The sequence below is a fragment of the Botryllus schlosseri genome, chromosome 5 (genome assembly GCF_051294905.1).
Source record: "Botryllus schlosseri isolate E-star chromosome 5, Bs_hap1, whole genome shotgun sequence".
NCBI lineage: Eukaryota > Metazoa > Chordata > Ascidiacea > Stolidobranchia > Styelidae > Botryllus > Botryllus schlosseri.
This window is the reverse complement of record NC_137240.1, coordinates 12,619,426-12,645,731: the sequence shown is the minus strand read 5'-3', so window position 1 is coordinate 12,645,731 and position 26,306 is coordinate 12,619,426. Positions and strand designations below refer to the sequence as shown.

Here is a 26,306-nt window from a genome sequence, read left to right as displayed (position 1 = left end):
TTCTCGAAGGAATTGAATATTAATAATCAATTCTCATCACTACTGTACTCGACATTAAATCGTTTCAACTCGAATTCATATTCGATTCGCATTCGAGTACCCGGAACTTGTTACCTGGTCAGCTGGTAGAGACTATTCAATTCACACTTACAGTAATTATCATTATTCGTGGGTTCTGTCCTCCGTTCAGTTATGACGCAGATCTGAATGTCATTCTGCGGAATCATGCGCTTGGGACTGAATATACCTATGACGATGATGACAACGAAACACCCGAGGGAATAATAGCATTCAACGCAACAATCATTGCGCGTTACTACCCTTCCTATCGCTTGCGGTTGATATCGTCGTCATCCTTCAACATTCATGTTGTTGAGTGTCCTTTGAAGAATTTGTTATTCAGACGATCATTAGCAGTATTCAGCTTTCAAAGTTTTCAACCATAACCATAACGATCTTTGGGACCGTGAAGTTTCAAAAATTAAAATGAACGCAAGGTAGAATTAAGATGAAAGCATGCAACTCTAAGCAAATAATAATCGGAACTTTACTTTAATGTGAAATGTGCTGCTGTGCCTCTGGTATTGCACATGATATATGTGGTTCTGTGGAAGTGACTGCGAGGCAGCGGTACTGATAATACCAACAACTCGATCGATACTGTCGGGTTTCTTTTGAGAGTATCGGGACTTTGCTGTATGCTATGCTCTGTCAAATGCCGCTAAAACTGGCTTTAATGGACTCTAATGTGACTTTTTTCAAACTTTGTCTAAACAGGCTGATGCAATACTTGCAGCATTGCGAAGTTGAAAGTAGACCACAAACTCAATATCACGTCAGGAAGCGTTCTAAACTACTAAGTCAGATTAAAATTTGGTGTTTTATTTTCAAATTAATGGACTAGAATTCAACCTCTCACATTTTACAATTGAGAACCAAATTAAAATATATGTGGCGTAACGACCCGAAAATTGACGAGGACCGACGGTTGAGAACCACTATAGATGGTCTCTCTTGTTGCTTAATCACTACAATACTCAATGATGTATAAATATTTGTAATAGGAAACGTGAAAATGTGGGTAATCAAGAGTTACAGGTTCCCAGGAACCCAATACGTTGGTACGGCTTGTCGGTCCGTGGTACCGATTGTTGTCGACGGCCGGTTTCTTTTCTCTTGAGATACGTTGAGAAACGTGCGCTTGATGCGTCATTCTTTCTTGCTGCTGAACGCCGACACGCCCTTTGCCTGCTGCTTAGAACCAATTTGCAGTCTTCCGAGAGCTCGCACGGCATTGATGGATCTCTGAAAACGACCGTATATTGCAGCGCGACGAAAGCACGCAGAAATAGCCTCGTCGGGCTTACCGCCCATTTCCTTCGCGATACGAATTTCTTCAAATGTTGCACTGCGACTGACAAATTTTTCGGTGGCGCCACAGTATCGTCGGAGCCCGAATCTGTGTTCATCCAAGGATGCTCAAGACATTGTTCGCAAAGAGGTCTTTGCCTATACAATGATACATATTAAAGATATAGTTGTATTAGGAGGCATCGTTACAACAAGACATATGGTGGTTAGGCTACTTCATCAATGTAATCGATTGCTATTACGATTACGCCTACTTCTAAATCATGCGATTACGATTACGATTACAGCAAAATTTCGAAGTACTCGATTACGATTAGATGGAAAAGTAATCACGATTACTGACGATTGCAATTAGTTTACTTCTTGAGTCTTGAACAATTGAACAAGTATTGGAAGGCAATATATTGCGATGAGAGAGAGAGAGAGGGCGGGTTACCAATGAGAATTATGGCAGCACACAAAAATGTCGTGCAAAGCTACGCACTTTAGTGGAACTGACGTATCTGTGAAGTCGTGACCAAATCTACGACATTTTCATAACGTGAATTGAATTTGGTATGATAGGAAAAATACCAAATTATCTTGATAGGGCGTGGAACTGGCCTTACACTATTTGTGATCGCACTGCATCTTCGAACTGTCCACGTCATTCGTACTGTTTTGACGGCATAATGGGTGACACTCGAACGATCGGCTCGACTCGACTCACTGATATAATCGATTTGGTGCCGCCCTCGCTAACATCTTGTATAAACGGATGGCTATAGCTATGATAGACGGCGAATTCGCACATCGAATAAAAATTTCGAAATAGCAACTGGCACCCGTTTCAAGTAAGTTCATATGAGAATAAGATAATGCGAGCATAAAACTCAGCCATAATGAATAGTAGCTGAACATGAACAATGCCTATTGCATACAATCAACTCAAGTTGTAACTAACGGCAGAGAACAGCTCAGGTATGACTTATATCAGCAACCATTGAATTTTATTGATTCGATGTGGAAATCGTCTTGTCCTATTTGGCGGGTACAAAATTTCAAATCTTTCTCTAGTGTACAACTGCACAATATACAATTCCAAGTACATCCTACGTACTCCTCGCCAAGTAGCAACGTTCAAACTGCGTTTAGCTAAGCATAACCAATAAGCGTTCATAATTACGTTACGATTTGGAACTTGGCAGAATGGTATGATTATTATCCTCCTCCTGGGAGGTGACTGTGGCTGTCTGGTGTGCTTTGATATCCTCACACACGGCATGGCGGTTGTTCTGTCGTCGAATATCTATTCAGTGTTTGCTACGTGTGGATAATTCGTTACGGAATGGCAAAAGCTAATACTTATATGATGTAATAATAAGCAGTGGAGTTGACGTTTCTGCAATCAATCGCATTACAGTCTCTACAATCGCACTATACTACATGCGCAAGTGCATCGAATATCTAATTTACTACGTGTGGACAATTCGCTAAGCAATAACGAGCAAAGCTAATACTCGTGACGGAGTTTGCAAATCCTACGTTTCTGCTATTAACAACCTGATATAATATCGCACTATTCCTTGTTCAGGAATGTTCAGCTTGTCACATTGCTTTCGCAAGTACAATGTAATCGTTCTTTTACAAACAAATCGATTACAAATATGAAATAGTCCATTACGATTACTTCGGATTTTTCGAATGTCGTTGATTTCGATTACGATTGCGAGAAAATGCTGTAATCGTCGTAATCTATTACGATTACAAATCAAGATTATCCCTTGTCTATAGTTACAACGGGGCAGACATGGGGTGATTACTTCATGAATGTAATCGATTGCGATTACGATTACTTCGGAATCACGCGATTACGATTTCGATTACGATTACAGCAAAATCAGGAAGTGGTCGATTACGATTACGATTACATTGGAAAAGTAATCACGATTACTCACGATTACATTTATCTTGCTACTTGGAACCTATCTTAGAAGATATATTAGAAGACAATCTAAGGATTGCGATTAGAAGGCAATGTGATAACAACTTTCTTTATAGATGATGCGTTATTTGCTTGTTACGTCATAATATGTCCATTGTCCAACTTAGGAGATGATTTATCGCACCACCAATTTGCATTCTTGCCACATACGTAGCTGCCGCACCCCAAACTCTCCAATAGGGTGGGGAGCGAGCTCGACGGGGACTAAGTATTTCGTAAATCAACATTTATTATAGAGTATCTTTTGAGAGATTTAATTAACTTGAAAATTCTCTTCGAGCTTCGCGATTTAATGTCTTCAGATAGCTTGACTTTGATATGCATAAGTCACCTCCAAAGAAAAAAGCATGCCTGATTTAAAGAAATACTTATTTCGGTGCCGGTCATTACCGCGCCACGACACACCAAAAGACATATGCAGTTTCGACCAGCATGCGACTTCATGAAGTGTGCCCCCAAAGAAAGACCTAAGCCGAAACTTTAGTTATGTGTCCATTGTCAATAGCCACACTGGATGGGCGTGACGAATAGTCCTGTCCGCCCAATCGGAGCCTCACAATACGAATGCCACCTGGGACCCCCCACAGAGGAATAAAGACATGACAATTTGTGTGTGCCATGTCTCACGAAAGTTTTAGTCTGATACGTTTTGACGACTATACAATATCTTGTGATTATATACCAGACCGGAGGTTACGAATTATACCTACATACAATAAAGTAATTATAACAATATATCAGATATGTTATGTGATGTTACGTGCTCCCAGCTCTAACGGTAAAAGTGACCATCGGGGGCTGTGTGAGGATTATAAATGAATAGTAATGTAATGCAATTACCAATATTGCTGAAGAAACTCAGTCATCAACCTGAAAATTGACCACTCTATCGGGCCCAAGACCAACGTTTGCGGTAGAAGACGAAATCTTATTTTGGTCCTGATTCTAGCTACATTTCACGCTAACATCGTGTATAAACGGATGGCCATGGCGGCAGGTCCAAATGTTGAGTAAAGAATTGCGAAATAACGATTGGCGCCCGTTTCAAGTAGAGTCATACGAGAAAAAGATAAAGTGAACATAAAATTCTGCCTTCCACTTAACACAGACACTGCAAGCTAACGTTACGAGAAACGGCAAATAATGGCCCGGTGATGATATATATCAGCAGCTGTTAGTTTTAATACTTATTTTTACAATTGAATAGTATATTCGGGTTCATTTTAATATGAATATACTATTCAATTGTATATTGAAGTTCTGTACCTCAAAGAAGCTGTTCTAATACTTATTTGTGGAAATCATAATGTTTCATTTGACGAGTACAAAATTTCAAATCGTTGTCCGGTGTACTTATACGTGCGTACAAAGGCCTACTGCTCGCCAAGCAACAACGATCAAGCTGCGTTTAACTAAGCATAACGAAACATCAATACATGAGTTACTATTTGAAACTATAGAGAGAGTGGTGATTATTATCCTGCTGCGAGGTATTGGCGTCTGGAGTGTATTGATAACCCGATATTCAGCATGGCGGGTGTTCTTACAATTACCCTACAGTGTACGTACAATCTACATCGAATATCTATTTATTACGTGTGGATACTTCTTACGCAATAACGAGAAAAGCTAATACTTCTGACGTAATAATGAGCAGTGGTGTTTGAAAATCAGACGTTGATGCTATCAATGAACCTGGTATAATATCTTCTCCTTGTTCATGTTCACGAATGTTCAGTTTATGTCATAGTCCTCGTACAAATAAAAAGTAATCGCTATTTATCAAAGAAATCGATTAGATATGGGAGGTAGTCGATTACGATTACGATTACTTCGGATTTTTTTCGAATGTAATCGATTGCGGATACGATTACTTCAAAATGCTGTAATCGTCGTAATCGATTACGATTACTAATCGCGATTACCCCATGTCTGCAACGGGGTCGTACGGTGTAAGTTGGAGCTGGAGTTCGGACACTATGGTTATGGGTTCCCAATCGAATTCTATCTAAAACGGACCAATAGATCATATATACTCGCAGCGTAGTGAAATAAGATGTTTTACCACATCCCGCTTTCAAGGTCGCTCGAAATTTATCGAAGGTGTGCTCAGCAAAGCTGAAACATGACGTGTATCATTCAAAATATGTGAACGTATCAAATTTCTACAAACTGCTCACGGTAGATTAGCACTGCAACGCGGAATAGCGAGAATATAACGAAAATGAAATCGTGTTGACGTTATGGTCACTTTGCGATTGCCACACCGAAATAGAGCAGCGTAACCGATGAACAATCAGAGGTTTCTCACACATTCAAGCTCTATAAAACTATACTTTCTCTTGTTCACGACCTGTTAACCCTATTTGTTCCGGACATGTTACTATAGGCAATCCGCAAACCTCGGATGGCAAATGTCCCAGACATACATACAAATACAAACATACAAATAAACCTGACATCGACGTAAATGTTTCGTCGTCCCAAATGGGGGCGGGATCCACAATGTCAAAAGCTTGACTGTAATTTTAAACATATTTTTGTAAGGTTCGAATTCCCTGGTCATGTCATAATTTTCAGCTGAGGTTATACTATGAACATCTCTAGCCTATTGAATACGCGTGCGAGGTACTAGCTATTATTTATTCTTAAATCGAAAAACAAAAACCAAACGTATTTGCAAGGTATATTAAGCTCTTTATTCGGGCGAGATTTCTTTGATAACTCGATAGGATGCACTTACATTGAAATAGCTGGCTCTATAGCAGGGATCGCCAACTCAAAACGGGTCGCGGGCCGCATGAATTCAATATCGAGATAAAAGAGGCCACAAAGTTTAGCAATCACATTTTAAAACTACATCAGTACAACGGTGTTGTCTCTCACGTGGGCGACGGGCATATCCATGGTTACCACAAGAAAGTATAGTATATCAGAGAAATGCAAATATAACAAAAATCGCTTTCACGGTCATCACTTTCATACTATTTCGAACTCTGAGCTGCGCACGATACCTGACAACACTTTTCAGCGACTCGAGAGTCGATATTGTGGTTAGCTATAGACACGGCCCTTGCTGCAAAACTATAATATCTAGTCGTATAGTTTGATCTTGTTGGGTAATAGCCCCCAGTGGTTTTCTAAGCATCTCGGTCTTGGCAGTGTCTGGGCCATTGCATATCATGTCAGCTAATCCTACCTTCATGGTATGCTAGGAATAATTATGTTCGGCACAAGCGAATAGCTTATATTGAACAACAACAACATTAATTTTAGACTGAAATCAATTTCAGCATTATAATATGCTTTACTAAGCGCTTTTTCCTAAATCACGAATGAGGCCGCGGGCCGCAAAATGTGACTTCGAGGGCCGCGTGTCGGTGACACCTGCTCTATAGACACGAGGAAAATAGAGGAATAATTGAGTAACGTATTCATGAAATGAGGATATTCTGCTCACTTTTCTTGTGGGCACAGAAGCTTTTCTACAAAGTCCTTCGCATTGGCAGAGATTTCATTGAAGCATTCGTCTTCAAAGTCCCATTCGCATCCGGTCACGTTTGATAATGTCTCCAATTCGTCATCGCCCATGAATGGAGACAATCCAGATAAACTGAATGTTAAATTGACATGTATCATTGGTTCAAGTAAATCCTTTTCATATAAGCAATAAAGAATTCGAAATTGACGTTTCAAACGTCATTTGACAAACGTGATCGAGGCTGCGTGGGGATGGGAATCGATCACATGGTTGTAATTCAGTGTGAATACAATCTTATCATTACATATTTAAACTCAAAAACACTCCATCCATATACATTCATATACATATGGAATAAAATACGTCGTAAATATCGAAGACTAGTCCAAGTAATTTCGACATCTTCCAATCTTTCACTGTATCGCAGTCTTGTGGCGTATTGAATGAAATTCTTATCAATAAATTGAATTGAGTTAAATATATCTATTGGCTGCATTCAAATTGTGGTGACAAACTAACATCAAATCCCCATATTATGCGGATTGACGTAACTCCTAACTGATGACACAGGCGACTGTATTGCGGCGGCGCTTGACTAATACCGTTTGCGTCGGAATCATTGATACCCGAGTTTAAATCTCCGCCCTCGGCCCCGCTCAGAACACTAGCTCCATAATCAAAACTAATCTTCAATGGGATAAGAATTCTCTTGGAGGCTTTTCATACACAACAAAGGCTATTTGATCGACATAATATAGATCCCGGTTCCTTATGAAATAACTCTGATAGCTGGACGCTGATTCCCTTGCAGAAATGACCCTATTGTCACGACAACGGTTTTCTAAAATTTAAAACACAAAGGCTTCGATTAATTTAGTGCCACACAACATTGCAGTTTTTGGTCAGGCCCGTCGAAGCTCGTAACAATGGAATCGTTAGGTAATCCAGTTAGCCACACTATTTCCTCTCCACGCAATTACAGTCTGCCGTGCGCCTAATCGGGAAGCCAGTTTTATAAGCAAGTCTGTGGTCTGACTAGGCGGGGGTTCGAACTCAAGCAACTCAAGTAGAAGTAGAAGTTGAGACGCAAAATCTACTCAAGTACAAGTAGAAGTAGAAATTTTGAGAGCAACCTAAGACTACTTGAAGTAAAAGTAGAATTTGCTGGTTTTAAATGTACTCAAGTAAGTAAGTAGTTTTGAGAACGGTCATAATATACGTTCGCATGGACTTTCAAAAGTTGCAAATTGAGCTATACGGAAGGTGCAGAGTAGTGCGGAGCAGATCGACAAATTTTCTGGTCCGACTCCGATCCAGTTTTTCAATTCTCTGACCCAGCTCCGATCAGGCTCCGGCCAAAAGTGAAAAAGTCCGGCCGGAAATCCGGTCCATCACGGTACGGTGGTTCCGTGAATTTATAGATATGGCTCTTTTATTTTCGCGCAGGCCAAAATTGAAAAATTCCGGCCGGGTATCCAATCCGGCTCCGGTCCAGGCTCCGCACTAGTGCAGAGAGCTTCATGTACAATGGATTGCATATTAATGCATCCCAGAAGGGATAAATTTCCGACAGCATGAGCATGTGACCGCATCATGAGATGCAAATGATAGTTTTGCTATGGAAATGAGATACTAATCTCTTGTTTACCCGAACATCCCGTTTTAGAAAATGTCGTGGCATGTTCCCTCGCGCTTATTACGGCCTTTAGTTTAGTCGAAGAGCAATACGGAGGAGTTTTATGGATACCGAGTTAACACTTTGCGCGATTCGTCTACGATGGTAAAAAATATGGCGTGACGTAAAACTGCTATATAGTGTAATTGCATTTTCGGAAAATAGAGGGCGATGCTACATCTTGCTTTCAAGCTTAAACATGTATGTTCTCTAGACAAAAGAACTGAAACTAATTTGAACTCCAAGTAATGATACTGCAAATTGAACGAGAAATACCGATACTACATCAGAAAAGCGAAAATGTATTTCATATATTTTGTCGAGACAGTTTTAACGGTGGTCTGCTAAAACAGATCTAACGCTCAAAAAGTCAGAGCCCACTTTTCCAGATTTGGACACGCCATGGGCTGCCAGATTACGATATGACGGGTAACTGCTAGATTGCGAAACGGTAGCTTCCGACGTTATGATGGGCCATATTTACTGTGATGAAATATGTCATATGGGCGACAATGCAGTACGAAGGAAACCATGCAGCCTGCTACCTAAATATATTTACTTTCGTGAAAACATATTTGTAACTCCTTATCTACTTTGTGTGAAGCGCGACGGAAATTCTGGGTTTGACTTAAATTTTCTTATAATTGACAGTTAGAGCTCCGTGAAAACAGCCCTATCATTCCCCAGTTTCTCTTTCCAATTGGAGGGTTACACTACTTCTACTTGACAAACTGAAAATAGCAAAAAGTAAGTAAGTAGATCACAAAATATTACGAAATAGAAGTGGAAGTCGCGAAAATTCTATCTACTTGAGTAAGTACCAGAAGTTGAGGAAAAGTACTTGAGTACTTCGACAAAGTAGAAGTACTTCGTTACTGACCACCTCTGGTTACACCACTATTCCAGATACACCAATCGTTCACCAATAGCAATATACTTGAAATCGTCGATAAATTGTAAATTCTGTCAGTTTGTCTGTACATTCCACAATTGGATTACCAAGTAAGGATTACCGATATTTGACTATAAAATATGCAAGATACATCGGCTACTAACAGTACATATGTCACCACTCCGACGCTCCACATATCCGTGCCGGGTCCGAGAGGATCGAAATTGACTACTTCAGGAGCGACGAATTCCGGAGTTCCGAACATCACTTTCAATTGTTTATTCGGACAATAGCGCCTTGCGAGCCCGAAATCCACTATTTTCAAATTGTCGATGCTGTCGGGTCTTGAGCACATGATATTCTCGGGCTAAAGCGTACAAAGCGGCGTTAGTGTTGGTTTTAATAGCTGGAAATGCATTTATAACTATGAAACACGATTAGATATAGGGCATACTAACATCGAAATCGCGTTCAAAAGGCCCGTGCGATAAGCAGTATTAGTTTCAATAGTGGTAGAAGAAATTCAGGTTCAGATACTATTTTGGTGAAAGATTGTGCGTCTTCGAAGTTTATCCTGAGATAATTGCACGCAGTAGGCTGCACTCGAATTAGGGCTGTCCATTTTCGTGGGTATGGGAGAACGCAGCCTGGCGTTCTGAATGATTTTTCTGTGATTACATGAAAAACTGGCGGTTTGGATTTAAACTGAGACCGTACCATATCGACTTATCTAATATACATATATATTTGTTCGTATCAAATCTTGGATCTTCACTTTTCGAGTCACCGAGGTGCATATATACTGCTGAAATTTGTCTTGCAATTGTTCAAATATTCCAACACTATACTATAGTAGCAAAAATATTAGGCTGGTATGCTATATTGAGAAAATTTGATTTACCTTCAAATCGAGATGTAAAATACTTTTTGAATGCATGAACCCAACACCCGCGCAAATCTGTCTCACGCATTTTACAGCAACGTTTTCGGTCAATTCGAAATTGTCGTCGATCACCCGATCAAATAATTCCCCTCCCGTTATTCTGATTAAACATACAGATGCGTGATTGGTTAAAGATAATGTCACGAAGTATGAAAATATTTACAATTCCATAACCAGCACAGCTTCCTTCGTGTCAAGAAAAGCCTCTTCGAGATGAACAAGCCTGTCGAATCGCAACTCAGCCATCAATTCGATTTCTAATTCAAGATCCTTCCTCTGACTTGGTCTGCTACACGAGCAGAATTTGCCCGCAAATATAGTTCCATTTGATTTGTGTTTAAGCTTATGGACGACGCCGAAACGCCCACTGCATCAAAATGGTTGTTTAAAACCCGTCAGCTACTGCTTGAGATTTGAGTCGCATTACCTGCCTAGCAGATCCAACGTTTCATAGTCACCAGAGAAATCTTCTAGGTCGCGGGTCACTTTCGGGGCACTACCTAAAGCAGATAGAAAGAGTAACAGAATTCGGAGGAATTATGGATTTACCTGAGGCATCCGCCATGATTCCTATCTGCTATTTTCTTCTTAGTCGGTCTCTATGCTGTCGACCAATTTTGGATTAGGACGCAAACTCTTCAATATGTCTAGCGAGCAGCTGCAACCTACAGCAATACGTCTACACGAAAGCTTGGCGTTTCGCGGTGGATTTCTCCTTACTAGCTCTCAGTTTTGACTCAGGGGGTTCAGTGGTTCACGTATGCTCGAATACCCGTTGGATCGAAGTTTAGAACAACGGAAAACAAAATTGCAATAAATCATATATTTGTACGTAGATAATGGATAACAGCATACCACTAATAATTTTATTTCGTTTAGGATACGACGATGACCAGCTGATCTTAGCCCATTTAATCCTCAGCATTGAATAGGTCAATCCATCTTTTTTTACTGATGTAAATATAAGGCCCACTTGTGGTTCTTATACATATTCATATGTAGGCCTACCCCTACAGTGGTCGCATTGCTCTGGCATAGCCTAGCCTAGCTATATAAAGTCAGCGGAACACAGTCTAGTTCGACTGTTCGAGTATACAACATGTGACCCCGCCAGGAATCTAACTAGATCACACTTCTATGTATCCTGCATAACCATTATTGCCTCTACTGCTCGCTGTTGAATAGCCGGAAATAGCCTACATGTCCACATTGTCCAATGATTCTATATCTGCTGTATGAAACGCGAAATATCAATTGTTATTGTCGTTGACAAGTTGGCGTGAGCTCACAGCTCACGAATTCCTTTGCAACGCCACCATACAAAATCAGTCACGCAGTAACACGGAAAAGTGTGCACATTACATATAACGCATGACTTGATAATCACTTCCACCTCTACATTCAGCGACCATTTCCGACGACAAGGAAGTAGAGACTCATCACGATTGACAGTTTGATATCTTATCAATCCTAAACAAAAATGCTTCATGTCAAAATGACGATCGAAGGAATGCATATATTCAATAGCCTATATAATGTATTCAAAATCAGGTGCGACCTCGAAATGATCAATCACATTCGATTATCATGCCAATTTTTGATGCATCTACTCACGAATCCAGTCATAGCCTACGTCCTGAGAATTATAAGACTTCCTTATCTTTAATCAATACTTCCGCATATATTACCGCGAAAACCGGACGAACTCAACGGTCAATAAAGTTCGACAGACGCAAATCTGCTAGCAATCAGATTGTGGCTCTCTGCTATTTCCACAGCAATACCGCGTCCGGCTTCTTGGTCCGGAGGTCGTGGATTCGATCCTCGGCTGGGTCAGACCAAAGATTCGAAAACCGGTATCTGCAGCTATCCTGCTAGGTGCTCAGCATCCATGGATAGCATGGTGGAGACAAAAACGGGGGTGCAGACCAGAGTTAGATCAATTGTAATTTGTAATTGAGCTGAATGTAATTCATTACATTTTGTCGTATAATTGTAATTGTAATTGAAGCATTTCTATTTTGTGTAATTGTAATTGTAATTTGATAAAAAATTTGCTCAATAACAATTTCATTTACATTTTTATGGAAACCTGACAGTCATAACATGAAATAATCAATCAATCAATCATTTATTCGTCACACCAGTGAAAATCCGGTACGGATCAGGATGACGACGAGGGGCCGCAAGGCCTTAAGGCCTTAGTACACAGTCGCCTCCTGTAATAATCTGCCGATTTACATCGGTGTTCTATGCTTGCCGCGCTATAACTAGATAATTAGGCCATGTTAAACTGTTTCTCATACTTCAGTAGCAACAGAAAACTTTGAAAATTACAATATAGGCTAAACCAGTGGTTCTCAAACTGGGTAACGTGAAAGCATCTGAAGGGGGGGCGCGAATCTCCGGTAAACTGAAATTATTTCCGCGCTTGGAGCGATTCACGTCCATTTCATAGTTATTGCTTTGCGTATAGTCCGAATTTCATATTGGAGAATTCTCTCATCAACAGTCATAACCTTCCATACCATCGAACTATCTGTGAGGATTGCTAACATTCTGGTTTCATTGTGTGATATGACGATAAGAGGGGGGGGACACGAAAAACTTCACTGTCAGAAGGGGTGGGGGGGGGCGTGTCTAAAAAAGTTAGAGAGCCATTGGTTTAAACTAAATCTTACTATATCAAAAATGAATGAACAACAAAGAAACTCTTCTGAAACCTGTGCTGAACCATTTCCTACACCATGGTCGGAGTTATATTTTTAAATCTCTAAACAGTATCGAGGCTTGCTGCAACAATTGCAAAAATAAATTCAAGTTTCCAAGCAAGGCTTCATCAAACTTGATCACGCATTTGTTGAGATGTTATCCCAATCTTACCTCCAATCTTGGCCGAATTTACTGGGTCCAGAAATTTTCGCACCCTAATGTTCATCAAATGCAATCTAACAGTTTCCGAGCAAGTGAAAATGTAAATGCGAACCAAAATGTTGAAATTCGTAGTTATCAGGAGGTTCTTTCCTTTTGCATTTATTTTAATTTTACACATCTTATCGGCAATGTTCCCTCCAATTTTTCACGAGTCTGCGCAAACGCGCCACGTACTGTGCAGGTCGTTGGACAACAGTGCGCAACCAGGCTAGCCCATAGGGTTATAACCCAAACTTCTGGGGTGCTTCGCCCCCCCCCAGACCTCCTCGGGCTCAGCGCTTTTTGCCGGTACTTATCGTCTACATTAGGTGCCCGATTAGTGGTTGTGTCGCCTCAACGCGCGAAGCGCGTAAAATTTAGATAATTCATGATTGAATCTCTCAATATGATCGGAACTGCATATGTATTGCTATCACTTTTTATCCTCTCTCATCTCACATAATCAGATTTACCGGTAGAGCGGATCGAGTGAGGTATGTTGAAAAAGGTAGGCCCTCTAAATAATAATTAAACCTCCTCGGAATACCTGTTGGTATAATGACGTCGTTACATGATGCTATTTCGTGACCTCCTATCTGCTATGTCAAAAGATATTGAAATCGCCCAAACGTACTGAATTAAAAGACGTAGGCTACACGATTTCAAATTGGTATTTCTTTACTGATATATAATGTTCCCTCGATATGTCGTTTTTCTTGTTGTGGGACTCGGATCGCCAGGACAGGAACTTTCATCGCTAGCCATTTAGTCGCCTATGGACAAATAAACATATATGTAGCCTATATATATCGAAATTTTCGGTCAGCACAAGGGCAGTTCTTTTCGGCCACGGTTTTCTCGCTACTGATCGTTCTGGCATTCCGCCATTCCCAGAAAATAATGCGCTATTGAAAAGATATCAGCATCGCTCACGCGTACGAGACCATACTGAAAGAAAAATCTCTTTCGTGAGGCGCACGTGATTGCAAATTCTTATTTCTTCACGGACGCAATATTTACCTTTGCGGGCCACACTTGTACCTCGGTTTCAGACTTCAGCGATAGCACTATTTCCCCTGGCAATGCTCCCTCTCATTTTCTACGAGACTACGTACCTGCGTGGTCCCTTGGACAAAAGTGCGCAACGACTGAAAAACATCACTTCGGATTTTTTGTGCGCAACTTAGATTTTCTGTGCGCAGAGACTGTTTCAGCACAGCGCATTTGCGCACGTGCGCAGCTTAGAGGGAACATTGCTTATCGGTATCATCCTTATCGCTGACGCCTTACCAATTACATTTCATTATCCTCACTCAGCTCTGAGTAGCCTAATCGTTTGATTACATTTCATGGACTGTCTTGTAGCCTATTCGCTGTTAGTCACTCAAACTTTTGGTTCTTAACAGTAGCTTGAAACATTTTTCTGTGTTTGTAGTTTTCAGTACTCATGATTAGGAATAGTTCGAATACGTTCGAGTTTATTTTTTAAATAAAGGGTATTCTACGTATCATGAATGAAACATGAATACTGAAGAGCTTGAGATTGTTGCTAATTACGTCGCTACGGTTGTCAAAGAACACCTCTCTGCCGAATCAGTTACATATTCAACAGTAATTGTAATTGTAATTTGAAATTTTTAGCATTGACTAATTGTGATTGTAATGCGATTGAAACATGCAATGGAGTAATTGTAATCGTAATTGAACTGAATTATTGTAATTGCTCCAACTCTGGTGCAGACTAGGTGACCTTAACGGTCTTATAGCATCTCCGTCGCCAATGCAACTCGATGGTGCAGGCGAAAAAGAATATCATCTCTCTCTCTCTCTCTCTCTCTCTCTCTCTCGCCCTCTCTACACGAACATATCCACCTGTATAATTAGTTGTCCATGTTTAAACTCGATGATAACATTCCGCGTCAGGTATCACAATCATCAAAGTAATCGATTGTGACTACATTTCCTTCAGATTGCGATTGTGAATTTACGGTCCCGAAGTAGCCGAGAACGAGAACAATTACATTGACAAGTAATCACGATTATTCAAGATGTTGCTTCCCTTGAACTTGGGCGTTGGACACATATTCCTCGACCATGATTGAGATGAGACTGCATCACGAGAAAACAATTTTTTGCAAAGTATGATATTATTTGGATGCTACGTCACACTGTATCGTTTGTGCGTGTGGTGGGGAGGGGGGATGAGTAGTGAGAAAGGAAATGGTAAGGAAAACATCAAAAGAAAGACACTTTATCGGCCACTGTTACGTCGGGCATTATACTACTAGATATACTAGGCTTAGGCTTACCAGATTTTCAGCACCCAAAAAGAGGAGTCCCGTAACCGCAGGCAGCGCATACACAGTTAGATTCAGAGGTGGTCAGTAACGAAGTACTTCTACTTTTTCGAAGTACTCAAGTTGTTTTCCTCTACTTCTGGTACTTACTCAAGTAGATCTGATTTTCGCTACTTCTACTTCATAATATTTTGTGATCTACTCACTTACTTTTCGCTATTTTCAGTTTGTCAAGTAGAAGTAGTTCAATCTTCCAATCAGGTATATAGTCTGAGGAATTCCGGAGCTGTTTTCACGGAGTACCAACATTTGATTTCCATAAAAGTTATGAGTAAAGGCCAGAATTTCCGTCGCGCTTCGCGCGCAGTGGATACGGCGTTACCAGATGATTTCACGAAAGTATCGATGAATATAATTTAGGCATCGGGCTGGCGTGATTTCATTCACACAGGGATATCTAGAATTATATATATCTAGATATCCCTGAGTCCACACCACATTGTCGCCCTTCGCGCATATGAAATAATTCATCGCAGTATATATGGCTCATCATAACGTTTGAAACTGATGTTTCGCAATCCAGCATTTAATTACTTGTCATATCGTAATCTAGCATATCCATGGCGCTTCCTAACCTGGAATAGTGGACTCTGATATTTTTTGTTAGTTTTAGAGCTGTTTCAGCATACCACCGTTGATACTTTCTGGACTGAAGGCATGAAAAACGTGTTCCACTTTTAGAACTAGTATTTATGTTTCATTTTCAATTCCCAGTATCATATACTTTGAGTTATAATTAATATCAGTTCTTTGGTATGGATACCATGCATGTTGCAGTATGAAAGCAAGTGTAGTAATGCCTTTAATTTCCGGAAATAAAGCTACACAATATGGGATTTTTACGGTCCACCATATTTTTAATTAACGTTTACTAATCACGCAAAGTGTTTACACCGTATCCTATACAACTTCTCCGTATTGCTTAACGACTAAACTACGGACCTTATAATATGCGGGATGGTGCCATACTATGCTATTTTTTAAAACGTGCTGTTAGAGAAAACAGGATAAGTATCGCATTTCCATATCAATCTTATCATTTTCATCCCACGATGTGGACGAATGCTTATGCTATCGACAATTTGATACCGGCTGCTGGTATGCATCAATGTGAATCAAGCTCGTCACCTTTCCATAGCTCAATTTGCACCTTTATACAATCCATGTGAACAAATTAGGATCGTTTTCACAACTACTTACTTACTTGAGTACTTTTAAAGTCAGTCAATTCTACTTCTACTTCAAGTAGTTTTAGGTTGCTTATGGAAAAAAGTACTTCTACTCGTACTTGAGTAGATTTTTTCGCCGCTACTTAATTCTGCTTCTACTTGAGTAGCTTTCTTGACTACTTTGACCACCTCTGGTTAGATTCCATTCTGTACATCATACGTATTGTTATTGAGGCCTATTTTTTTCCTTTTTATAATTCGGGAGAGGATACAAAAGTCATGAAAAAACGACTGAACATATCGCGGGCAGCGCGCAGAAAAATTTCATATTGAAAGAAAGCATCTCAAGAATACTCCACCTTAAGTCAATATACAAAAAAATCGAATGTTTTTTTGGGGTGGGGGTGAGGGGGATGAGGATGGCCCTTACAATTTCCTCCTGGCTACGCCATCGATGTCACAGCGAACGTCGAAAAATGTTTGCAATAACAATTAGGAAGGTAGAGCTGCAATTTGTTTCAAAAACTTTTTAAATCAGAGAGAGAGAGAGAGGGGGCACGTGCACAGTAATCGGTATCAGATAGGAATGATCGATACGTCCGTGGTCAACTACTCTGATCACACCCTCATCAAATAGGTACACTTGTCTTTGTCTCTATACAGACTGGCTGTAAAAATGTTAGTTAAAAAAGGAAAAGAAATAAATAAACGATGGTAGCAAAAGATCAAAAGAACAATTAATGAAACAATGTCTGGACGAGGTATATAGGACTAGTGTGAACGACAATAAGTGGTGATTAAGTATAGGTCTTTTTGAACCTATCATTTAAATCTGCAAATCAGGATTCATATCTACATTGCACCGTATTTTTTCGAAATAAACACAACGTCTCGCATAAATGTTTCGTTAAAAGTAGCCTAGTGGTAATGATAAGCGCCCACCAATCTGACGGACTCAGTTCGATTCCCGTCGGAGGTTTATCTGGGCTCCTCTTCCCCCGCCGTTGCCGATCTTACTGCGACAAAAAGCCGAGAAAAAGACCCGACGAAAGGAAGCACTCAAAAGGAATAGAAAGAACTAGTAGAAAGGGCCGCGGCTTCAAAAAAAGATCAACATGGAAAAGAGCTGTGACATCGGGCACTCTTGGCCGAGGTCATGGATGTTAGAGTACCGCAATCTCTATAGTTAGAGCAAAGGATCGCTACTGCTGCGTGTCGTTCGACATCCTCCTATCTGATCATGACATCGCATTGTGTCTTATCGCATTGTACATTGTGTGTGACTTGTTCAGATGAAAAATAAAAAAATAAAAAATAAGAAATTGCTTGAAATGCGAAAAAGAGGGGGTTTTGGCATTTTTAGCGTTCGCGGAGGACCATTCACTATTATCCTAGGAATATAAGACGAATAACCCGATAAGAGGAAATGTGGTAATCTCAAGTTATAACAGAACAGAAGGCCGAGGGGAGTGTTTGATTGATAGAATGTACTAGCTCGTTTCGAAATTATACTCAGTTTATTGCATTGCACACAGTGTACACGGTTATGTCTTGAGCGGATTGAAATAGAAGAATCGCTCGAGATAGAAGTGTTATCTCTCATGCGGGTTGCCGTGGGATAGAAGTGCCATGGGATAAAAGTGCCATTTCTCCTACGGGTTGCCACGAGACATTTTATCACACCTGAAAATACGAAAACCTCACAGCGAAGTTTATAATCCCTGACTGTATTCAAGATAAAGGGTCACATGTTAGATTTACAAAGTCTATACCATAGCAATTTCCAACGTAGCTACGTTGTAAATAGCTACGATTAGCTCAGATGAAACTATCGAATATGACTATCAGAAGGATCGACGAAAAGTTTCCAGCCATGCATTGAACCGGAACGGTTACCATGGGGACGTCTACATCGCTATCCCCGCATTGATATGCTCCAAGTTGGTAGAAGCTCGGAGCTTTAAGTTTAATAGCGTTTTTATCCCAATATATGTAGAAATGTACGACAACGACGGGGAAGATGAGCCAAAGTGTAGTTTTTCTACGTATGTTGCGGAGGGAGACAAGCTCTTTAATGCCGAAGAATACCAGAAAGCTCTCGAAAGTTACACCATGGTAAACATTGCCGAATGGCGAATGGTTGTTTATCAGGAACATGCATATAGAATGTATACGTACATAAACACAAGTTTTTCAAAATATTCAAACCACTATTTCGTGGATTATCGAAATGAGATAGATATAAGATATTACATGATACTATCGGTGATGTATGTAGCAAGTCATTTTGATTTTAGAACACTCATCCCAACCCCAAGTCTCAGTAGTATGATATAATTTCAAAAGCACCATTTCGTAGCGTGCATACTTATTCAAAAAAGGAACAATGCAAAGTTTGACCGTCACTCCATATTGTAGTAAGCCACATGCCGATACTGTACCAAACTGTACTGTCAGTCACCCAAACGGTGTAAACGCTGATGTGCATTGAAGCACTGTATATTGATACTAGTGATTTCGGTGTGCGGAAATTCCAGAACTGGTTTTCCTGTGGACATGAATCACTTAATAAGTGCATTGTGCCATCATGGCTATAATCAGTATCAGTTTAGTATAGACAGACAGACAGACAATTATTGCTTTGTCAAACATAAAATTATTATGTTTCTATTAGTAGTGAGTGAAATTCTGGTACTTATGTGGTCATTATTATGCGAGGGGCGGGACGGCTTCCTGTGTTGCGGTCTTGTAAATTTTATAAAATCATGAGGCAAGACACAAGTATCCCACATAATCCCATAATCAAGGCTAAGCTTGTTTAGTCATCAACATTACTTTGCCATGTTAGCAGTGACTTGTGCATCAGAAATCAGAGTTTTCTTCATTAATTTATTGCTGCTTTATGGGTTACTCGTATGCAGTGACCAGATATTTGCGGGTGCATGGGACGCTGATTCCATAGTGAGATTTCAATTCTATTCTATCACATTTCAGGCATTGTCAATTCGAGAGCGAGACACAGACAAGAACTGTCTCGTAGCACGTTCGAAATGCCACTTACAAATCGGAAACGCTCAAGAAGCCCTCAAGGACGCCGAGTCTTCCCTTTCAGAAGACAAAGAATTTCACAAAGTCAGTGGATCTGTATTTCAACCTCATATTTTTTCTTTGATAACCAACCGATCTTTTCGCGTTTAGGGTCTGTACCAAAAGGCGGAAGCACTTTATCAAATGGGCGACTTCGAATACGCGTTGGTCTTTTATCACAGAGGTCACAAGCTGCGGCCGGAGCTGCAGGAATTCCGTCTCGGGATTCAAAAGGCCCAGGAAGCCATCGACAACTGCGTTGGGAGTGAGCTCTTGTTGTTTGTCGCTTTCGATTGGTTTTCTCTAAAAGAGGCTTGATTGTGATAGGTCCGTCTTCGGTTAAACTTGAGAACAAGGGAGACTTGTCGTTTTTTAACAAAATGGACGAGGGTAAAGGAAAGGCGAAACAAAACAGAAATTACAGGTGAGTTGTTTATTAAATTTTTTGTCGTTGGTTTTTCCAACAATTTTATCTGTCTCATAAAGTTGGAGCCGTTATTATTAAGGTGTAAATTAAAATTGTGGCAATTATGCGAATAATCTGACCATGAGCATTATTCAAAGTATGGGCTAACATTGTTTTTTTCGTCGCTTTAGCATACTGAACTATTGTGAATTATCATAAAACAATACTTTCCTTTGAACTCCAAGAACATTGACACTTTGTTTAATCTACTATATTTACTATTTTGTAATTATAACTGTCGCACGAATGGGGGTATGCATGGTATGCATATGCAGTGCATATTATGCACAGATCGTGTGTATATATAACATGCATTTCTATGCTACATGAGCCAGTGTGTATGCTACATGAGCCAGTGTGTATGCTGAAAAACAGCAAGGACAAAAATACAGACGTTCTGTCCTATCTGTCGATAAACAAATAGCACATCATTACAAACAGCCTACATGATTTGTGGTGAGGTTTACTGCAAATTTCCAAAGTTGGTCAAAAACAAATAACTCATGGTGATATGATTATGGACTACATCCACTAAATTTCTGCAGTTTTTGAAGTCTGAATACTTACTTTTATAATTGGATTCATTAATTTTGTAAAGTAAAATGTAGATTTAGGATCGGTTTGCATCAATTTTACGGCTGAAATTGTTATAACAACCGAGCAAAATGGCCACTGGATCATGGATATTGAATATTCATTCGAAAAGTGCACATATTTGCATTGACATGCTTTGATGCATCTGAGGATTTTGAAATTAGCCTCGACTCGACACCTCGACCAAATCTACTCATGGAAAATGCTTACTTCAGTAATTTTGTGATCCGTCACTTTCTATTTATGTTTAAATTAGTTGTGGAATATCTTGGAAGTATCTACATTTACTTCCAAGTCTGCTTTAACGTCTTCTCCTGGTTTGTTACTATCAGCTACTTAATCTAGAAAAGTATGGTAGTAATGAAGTCGTGGGCTGATATCTAGCAATGCAGAATCAGGCTGGTGCTACACATTTCATGATTGACGAGAAGGCTTAGGAACTCTATCCATAGTCAATCACGTGTGGGTTTGGATTGCGATTGAGATACTGAAGATGCTTTTAATAATGATAGGCATATTTCTTGTACGGCACCACTTCTCCAATCATGTCAACACTTGTGAAGGAACACTTGCATTAATATTTCCTCACCATCCTTTAGACAACCAAATAAAGCTACTCAGAAGAGTACTCGTGTGCAAAATACAAACAGCGGAACGAGCAGTAAAACAGCCAAAGCACTCCTCGGCGAATTATATGCTGATAAGGAATATCTTGAAAAGTTGCTGAAAGACGACGGTGAGACTTTTCTATACAAGACAAACCTCAACATCAGTCTCCGTGTTAATCTTGAACTCTAATTCCCCAACGTGGTGATACTTCCAGCCATAGGCATATTCACATCATCTGCATCGGTATTCTTGATTCATTTTTCCATCAATGACCAGATGTAACTGAGCGAATTCAATATTTGTAGAGTCATTTAACTGATGGACTACATTCCCTCATTAAAAATTTTTATGAGTATAATTCCAATTTGATATATATTCAAGCATGACCGTAACCGTCATCAGTGTATATTGCAACTTTCAAAAGCATTATCACAAATTTCTGTTCCGCAGATCTAGTCAAAGGCACGTCAGGCGGCATGAGTATTTACGATCTTGTTACGTCCGGCATAAGCTATCTTGACACAAGAACTGAATTTTGGCGACAGCAAAAACCGATGTACGCTCGTAAACGCGACCGGGCGCTTATGAATCAAAAATGGTCGAATCGCAAAAAAGCCGATTCCTCCTACGACGAACCCACCAAGTCCATTCTCAACAACCTTGAAGAGATCGACCAAGGTATGGCGAGATGTACTTGCTTCGCGGCCTTCACGGTGCCAATATTATTGCCGTTATTGACATGGCCAGATTGATTTTGTTTTTTGAAAAATGTCGTTGACTCAATCACAGGAAGCCAATCTGCTAACCGAATCGAAATCTGAAACCAGCCGAATTAAAACGACTGCATTTACGTATAGAATGCTTTCCGGTTTGTGGTTCACTGGTTCAAAAATAAAATGACTTGTTTCCGTCCTATCAAAACCGTCGACTCCCCACTTGAAAACAAATATTGAGACTGCAACTGTGACTCCATTTCCCTAGTGGTCGAAATGCAGAGATGGCTGAAGTAATTCCTTAAATTTCTTCTTAATTACAAGTAGAAGTAGTGATTTTCAGAGCATGCCTACACTATTTCAAGTAGAGGTTGTATATAACAGGCCTGAGAAGTCCTCAAGTAAATATTTTGAAGAAGTATATTTGGACGAGTCGTCGCAAACTAGTATTTGTCAATGCTTCTGCCTGGTTTCAAGGCACAGTTTTTGAAGTAATGATCTTTTAACATCATAAATGCTTGCTTTGCCCAATTGTCATGGCAGCTTCACTCATGAAGCTGATGTGAACCTATTTATGTACTATTTTCTACTTGAAACATTTATAAATGCAGAAGGCAAGTAGTTTGACTTCAAAAACTGTTAAAGTACTTGAAACTTAACGATTTCAGCAAGTAGTTACATCTCATAGTTCTTACGACAATTTGACACATAAAATGGATGCAACTTATCCCAAAAATACTTTCTACCATCAAAATCCAAATTGTAAAAAGTAAGTCTCTTGCCTGAAAAACTGATCAAGAGGTAGTGGAAGTTGTCTAAAACATAACCATGTCATATTTAGTGATATCACTGTCGATATACAAAGTTTGAAGTCTCTACTAGTTGGTGATGATTACCCTTGACGAGTCTCTTCAGATAACCACTTTAGTAAATGGTGCAAGCCTACCTGAGTACGAAAAATAGAAGTACTCTGTCAATATCCCTGTCTAGGAAATCTTCAAATTTCCCGACTGTGACCCCTACTACGACTCCAACTCCCCACTTCGCTTATACCGTCTAATATCTTCTTTCCATAGCCTTGGCGGATGGACATCCTAGCGACAGCCTCACTCTGGCCAACAAAACGCTCAAGAGCGTGATGAGGATGAAGGAATCGGATATCCCGAACAAGCCCGACGTCGTCGCCAACTTGCACAGCTGCATCGGTAACGCCCACCTCGAGCTCGGACAGACGGACAAGGCCTTGGAACATCACCAGAAGGACTTGGCGATCGCCGATGAACAGTGAGTAGATTGAGTACTAGGTGTTGTAACCAGAGGTGGCAGAAGTGAATGGTGTTGCTAGTCTGTAAAGTTGGATTGTTATGCATCACTATTGTGAGTGAAATTGTTAACGAGGATGGAGCTAAATAGGGCTGGTATCATCGAAGCTTGAGTAATTTTTACAAACATGAATCTATTTGCATTATCATTAGTCAAGTTGCTAAAAATATAAATATTGTCCTCCTACCAGAGTTTAGAACCACTTAGGTTTACCGTAGATTATGAAAACCTAAACACGTTGGCTCGTTCACTTATCGTTCTATCTACCTGCAGCAATTTGGCGGACGCAGAATCGAGGGCGCTGGACAACTTGGGACGGGTGTACGCCAGAATCGGCGAGTTCAGAAAAGCGATCCAATGGTAGAGTATTTGTGCGTCACGACCGCAAATTCACTCTAATTGTTTGTTTCAACATCTTTCGAATAAACAGCTGGATGCAGAAGATCCCGTCCAGCCGCTCGTCGCTCGAGAGCACCTGGTTGTATCACGAAATCGGACGGTGCCACCTGGAGCTTAACGAGTGCGAAAAGGCCAAGGAGTACGGACAGAATTCGCTGGAAGAAGCCAAGAAGGCCGAGGACGACGTGTGGCAGCTGAACGCCAGCGTCTTGATAGCGCAAGCGGAAGGTGGGAATCATTTTTGTTTTCTTACACAAATTCGCACAGAGCTTAGTCACGAACATTGCGACGTTTGGTGTGATGCATTTTTTGTTACGTACATTTCGGTCGTAACCCAACTGGTAAAAGTAGCAACATTCGACCAATTTCACAGTCAGACTTTGGCTTCGAAACAGCTTTACCCATACTCGGTCAGGACCTATAATCGCAATCATATTAATCAGCGCCTGAGCAGTTCTATTGTTTCATACCATACGATACACGAGACACAATGCAATGAACAGATAGCAGGATGTTGAAACGACCAAGTACAGCAGCCTATCAATTCAACACCCACTACTGTTGTCATTAGTATTAATGCGCGATGTAACAGTGTTTGATCTTTCGGGCTGTATTTCTTTTGACACATTGCTCTTCACTATCTTCCTTGCATTTGTCCTTCATTTGGTCTTTTTCTGGACTTAATTGTAATGACACCGTAAGAACAGTGATGCAAGGGACAAGGAGCCCCGATAAACCTCTGACACTTCGAAACATGCTACAGTCAAGACTTGAATTGATGGCGGCGGATTAATATACTACGCCTACTCCCTTGTCTTGCCTTTGACTCATTTTATATCTGGTCAGGGAGTTAGATCCATCCCAGAACACTCAAGATCTAGATAGGAGCTGCAATAACCAATTTCATTATCCTGCCCAGGTTCATCAGCAGTGTGTATCGCCATATCGTATTTTCATCTCTGATGTTATGCTGCGGCTGAAATTTTCATCCCGAGCACACCCATAGCAGCATATTTATGTTTGTGTAAATGTGTAAACATTCTTGCCTCTCTACCCAGTAAAACTCGAAGAATATCAGCTGGCAATCGAATCGTTTGAGCAATCACTTGAGATGGCAAAGTTGCAAGGGGACGACGCGGCGGAAAAAGCTATCACCCGCGCTCTTGTCGACATCCGTGACAGGTAAGGGGAGTCTTTGGTTTGGAATGACATACTGTTAAACTTTGATGCATTGAAACAGGATCGAAAAGAGAGACAGCGAGTCTGGGGATGAAAATAAGAAATCGGGTACGTGTTTGAGAAGACATAATGGCGTCGGAATGATTTCAGTTTGATTACCTAATATTTGCTACTAAGAAGTGTAGTAAAGCTTTCGTTGAATAAATCGCAGTCCATCTTCGAAGACCTGGCCCCCTAATTAGTTGTTTGCATACATGTGTCTCATCTTCTCACCTGTAAACTCATATGGGATAATACACAGCTGACCCCCCCCCCCCCTTACTATGACTATCAGTGCTATCACACGTCGGTACTTACAGCGGCATATTTTCTATTTTCTAGACTCCTCTTCTGAAGCTGCAGATGAATCAGGAGAGACAGCAGAAGCAGAAGAGACAGCGGACGCAGAAGAGAGTCAATGATGAATTCGCGAATACCGGAATACTTACTCAGTTTTTGTTAAAAATTTGTAACTTCATAAATTCTCTGGCTATATTACATTGCACGAACGACCATACGTCACTGAGTTTTCAAGAGATTCCAGTCACTCGGCATGCCGGAAATCTTTACCACAGCCGATCACTAATCTTGACACTGCTCGTCGCTCAATGACACGGGGTAACAAAATTTGGAAATATTGAGGGAAGTCCGTGATGTGTTACAGGGTTTAATATATTATCCATGAAATTTTGTTTTGCTTTTACATGCTCAAAGTATCTAATATAAGAGGAGTTTCTGTGTCCACCTGGCGGGTAGAATGAATAGGATTGACGGGAGACTTGAAACAGTTGTTAGGGACATCTCTAAGGCCTTTGGCTCATTAGGGATTTTCTGTGTGTTTCTTCGTGAAAATGTGATCTCAGAATTTCATTCAGTCGTGGGTGATATGATAAAAATGTACTAGCATTCGTAAAGCGGCGACCCACTAGATGCCCAAGACAATGGCATCTACACATCATCTTACCAATCTCCTTAGTGACATGTCTGACGACTTAATAGCCAATAATGCAATAACAGATCCCATAGATAGAGACAACATCTCAGCTGGCATCGAAAATCAGAACATAGAGCCAATACTAGTGTGAAAGTGACCCGTAACGAAGTACTCTACT

General features: G+C 40.4%; 2 protein-coding genes across 2 annotated transcripts; one reads left to right on the top strand and one right to left on the bottom strand.

The window, feature by feature from the left end:
* Nucleotides 1-861: 861 nt before the first annotated feature.
* On the bottom strand, nucleotides 862-11,789 carry LOC145439040 (myosin light chain kinase, smooth muscle-like). Its single transcript, XM_080316500.1, has 8 exons — nucleotides 10,896-11,789; nucleotides 10,774-10,846; nucleotides 10,510-10,713; nucleotides 10,305-10,446; nucleotides 9,568-9,770; nucleotides 6,816-6,968; nucleotides 1,368-1,509; nucleotides 862-1,305 (listed from the first exon to the last, which is right to left on the bottom strand). The coding sequence occupies exons 1-8, from the start codon at nucleotides 10,909-10,911 to the stop codon at nucleotides 1,210-1,212; spliced, it is 1,029 nt and encodes a 342-aa protein (XP_080172626.1). The 5' UTR covers nucleotides 10,912-11,789; the 3' UTR covers nucleotides 862-1,209.
* A 6,912-nt stretch (nucleotides 11,790-18,701) lies between these two features.
* On the top strand, nucleotides 18,702-25,938 carry LOC145439033 (outer dynein arm-docking complex subunit 4-like). The gene is made up of 12 exons (XM_080316494.1): nucleotides 18,702-18,900; nucleotides 19,780-19,917; nucleotides 19,984-20,137; nucleotides 20,200-20,296; nucleotides 21,532-21,668; nucleotides 21,992-22,219; nucleotides 23,331-23,538; nucleotides 23,851-23,937; nucleotides 24,008-24,204; nucleotides 25,035-25,158; nucleotides 25,217-25,263; nucleotides 25,537-25,938. The coding sequence occupies exons 1-12, from the start codon at nucleotides 18,784-18,786 to the stop codon at nucleotides 25,614-25,616; spliced, it is 1,614 nt and encodes a 537-aa protein (XP_080172620.1). The 5' UTR covers nucleotides 18,702-18,783; the 3' UTR covers nucleotides 25,617-25,938.
* Nucleotides 25,939-26,306: the final 368 nt, after the last annotated feature.

Bases quoted from the DNA above. Each gene is read 5' to 3' on its own strand.
- LOC145439040 (XM_080316500.1), bottom strand. The intron at 10,447-10,509 runs GTAAATATTTTC...ATGTTTAATCAG, and splicing joins GCTGTGCTGGTTATGGAATT to AATAACGGGAGGGGAATTAT. The intron at 1,306-1,367 runs GTAAGCCCGACG...GGTCGTTTTCAG, and splicing joins TATCGCGAAGGAAATGGGCG to AGATCCATCAATGCCGTGCG.
- LOC145439033 (XM_080316494.1), top strand. From the start codon at position 18,784: ATGTACGACAACGACGGGGAAGATGAGCCAAAGTGTAGTTTTTCTACG. The intron at 18,901-19,779 runs GTAAACATTGCC...ATCACATTTCAG, and splicing joins CTCTCGAAAGTTACACCATG to GCATTGTCAATTCGAGAGCG. The intron at 23,938-24,007 runs GTAGAGTATTTG...TCGAATAAACAG, and splicing joins TTCAGAAAAGCGATCCAATG to CTGGATGCAGAAGATCCCGT.